The 2,325-nt window shown below is 67.2% G+C and overlaps 1 protein-coding gene across 1 annotated transcript in view; it reads left to right on the forward strand.

The window, feature by feature from the left end:
- The window catches only part of RBBP8NL (RBBP8 N-terminal like), an 8,789-nt gene that overhangs the window by 4,017 nt on the left and 2,447 nt on the right, over window positions 1-2,325 (forward strand). Inside the window, exons 6-9 of the mRNA XM_007954715.1 lie at window positions 3-119; window positions 655-1,429; window positions 1,672-1,795; window positions 2,187-2,257. Of these exons, the coding sequence (XP_007952906.1) occupies window positions 3-119; window positions 655-1,429; window positions 1,672-1,795; window positions 2,187-2,257 (1,087 nt within the window). The remainder of the gene's footprint in view (window positions 1-2; window positions 120-654; window positions 1,430-1,671; window positions 1,796-2,186; window positions 2,258-2,325) is intronic.

Consider the following 2,325-nt stretch of genomic DNA (forward strand, 5'->3'; position numbering starts at 1 on the left):
GTGGTGCGGCCCGGGGCCCGGGCGTGCCCCACCGACTACAGCCCCACCAGTGGGACACCCCCGCCCCCCAGGAGCAGCCCGCCCAGCCCTGCCTCTGAGCCCGGCTTCCCCCTGGACAGGTGAGGGCCCCTCCAGTGCCGCCCCCTGGACAGGCCTCACCTAAGCTGTCCGCTCAGCCTCTGGTCTCCTTCCACTTGAGAGTGGCCTGGAAGCCCCTCCAACGATCCCTCCAGGATCCCCTCCCCTTCCTGGCCTGGCTAATCCTGGGCATCTGCCTGGCACGAAGTCCCCGTGCCGATGCCTCCTGAGTGGCCAGTCTGGGGGAGAAGGGGGTAACACATGGGGCCCGCTCTTGGGAGCGCCTTCTCAGGAGGACCAGGTTAGGCCTCAACTATGGATCTAAGATCAGACGGTTCAGTGTCTGATGAGAATACAGGGGACCACGTGGAGATGGGGGTACTCCGGGGGCACAGGCACCTGTGGGGAGATCCTGAAAAGACCCAGAGGAGCTGCGCAGGGGTCCAGGCCCCCTCATGCCCCACCCAGTGACCTCGGGGCCTCCCTGCCCCTCCCTGGCTCTTCGTTTCTGCACCTGTGAAGTGGGTGGCCATCCTCTCTCCTCTCCGGGCCCACTTGACCCGTCCTGGTCCCCAGGCCTTCATGTGGCTCCGCCCTGCCCCACAGCCTCCTGCGGGCCTCCTGGCCCTCCGTCATGGCCTTCGAGACCCTGAAGACCTCCGTGAAGGCTGACCGCCTGGGCTTCCTGAGCCGCCACCTGGCTCTGCACCTCCGCAACCCCCGCAGCAGCCCCCTGCCCCCCACCACGGCCCCCGGGGGCCCCCAGCCAAAGAGCTTGAAGGCCGTGGAGGCCAAGGGCTGGGAGGAGCCCACAGGCCTGCTGGGCCTGCCAGGGACCATGGTGGACCCAAGGGACCCACGGCTGGAGGGCACCCTGCAGCTGTTCCTGGCCCGGCAGCAGCTTCGGGCCCAGGCAGGCAGTGCCAGGCCAAAGGGCCTGCCTGTGCCGGGGGGCGGGCCACCCTCCCTGCCTGCAGGCTCAGACTCCGAGGGCCCCGAGGACATCGAGGTGGCCGGGGCAACAGTGACCAGAGCAGCCTGGTACAGGGAGCAGTGTTCACAGCCCACAGGCCCAGGCAGCCCCCGGGGGCAGGTGGCCATGGCTGCACAGGAGTATGCCCCAGACCAGCCCCTCGATCTCTCAGACCGGGGCCGCAGCTGGGATGCCCACAAGCCTGCCCACTGCCATGGGTCGCTCAGCCCCCCAAGCACTCACCTTCCCAGCCCAGAGTCACCCCGGGGAGCCGAGCCACGTGGCCAGTCTGGACCCATGATCCCCAACCCTCAGCTGCTCAGCAATGGCACCAAGGGGCCCAAAGCCTGGGAGCCTGAGGAGGCCCCAGCCCCAGTGGTAAGGGCCCAGCCCCTGTCCCCAGCCTCCTCCTGCCCCAGGCTGGCATCTAGCCAGGGTATGAGGTGTGGACCACTCTTTCTCCTCCTTACCACGCCAGTTTCCATGAACAAGGGTGGCCATGCCTCCTTCCCACTACACAGAGTGGCTCTGGGCCTTGGGATCTGCAGGCTATGTTCTGGGCTGGGCCAGGGGGTGGGGGGCAGTCCCCCAAATGAACTCACTTGCTTGGTTCTCCTCAGAGCCCCCCACAGCCTTTCCCAGGGCAGCACCCCAGCTTGCCCTCTCCAAGTGGGACCAAGAATGAGCCCAGGAGGAAGCCCAGGCCGCTCACTCACCAGCAGCAGCCTGAGGAAGGCCACACAGGTGAGCTCGAGCCCCTCCCAGGGGCACGAGGGTCTGGCCAGGAGGGGTGCCATACTGGGGAGGGAGCATGTCAGTGGTCCAGGGCTCAGCTCACCCCGAAATGGAGCTGGGGGTCCAGGTGGGTGCTGCTACAGCCACACACAGTGAAGGAAAGAGCCTCTGAGCAGCTAGGGCTGTGTGCAGCCAAAGGGGGCACAGCTGGTGGGTCCTTATACTGCAACCCCGGGCCCGCTGGGCTGGATTCGAATCCCAGCTCTGCCCCCCTCGGGCAGGGTGCTTTCGGACAGGCTGCTCCCACCCTCTGCTCCTCTGGGTTCACAGGCAGTGCCTGGGCGCTGTCATCAGACTCCCAGGCCACTAGCTGGCCTGACCCACACCCCGTGTTCCCCAGAGTCCAGCAAAGCCGAGGTGCAGAGGCCAGAGTCTGACGGACGGGATGAGCCAGACACCTCGGACAGTGAGGTGGGTCCTGGCCACGCCCCCCAGTGCCATCGCGCAGGGCACCCCTGGGGCAGGGTTTCTGGTCCTCA

Source organism: Orycteropus afer, unplaced genomic scaffold (genome assembly GCF_000298275.1).
Source record: "Orycteropus afer afer isolate SDZICR_OR568_19922 unplaced genomic scaffold, OryAfe1.0 scaffold00469, whole genome shotgun sequence".
NCBI lineage: Eukaryota > Metazoa > Chordata > Mammalia > Tubulidentata > Orycteropodidae > Orycteropus > Orycteropus afer.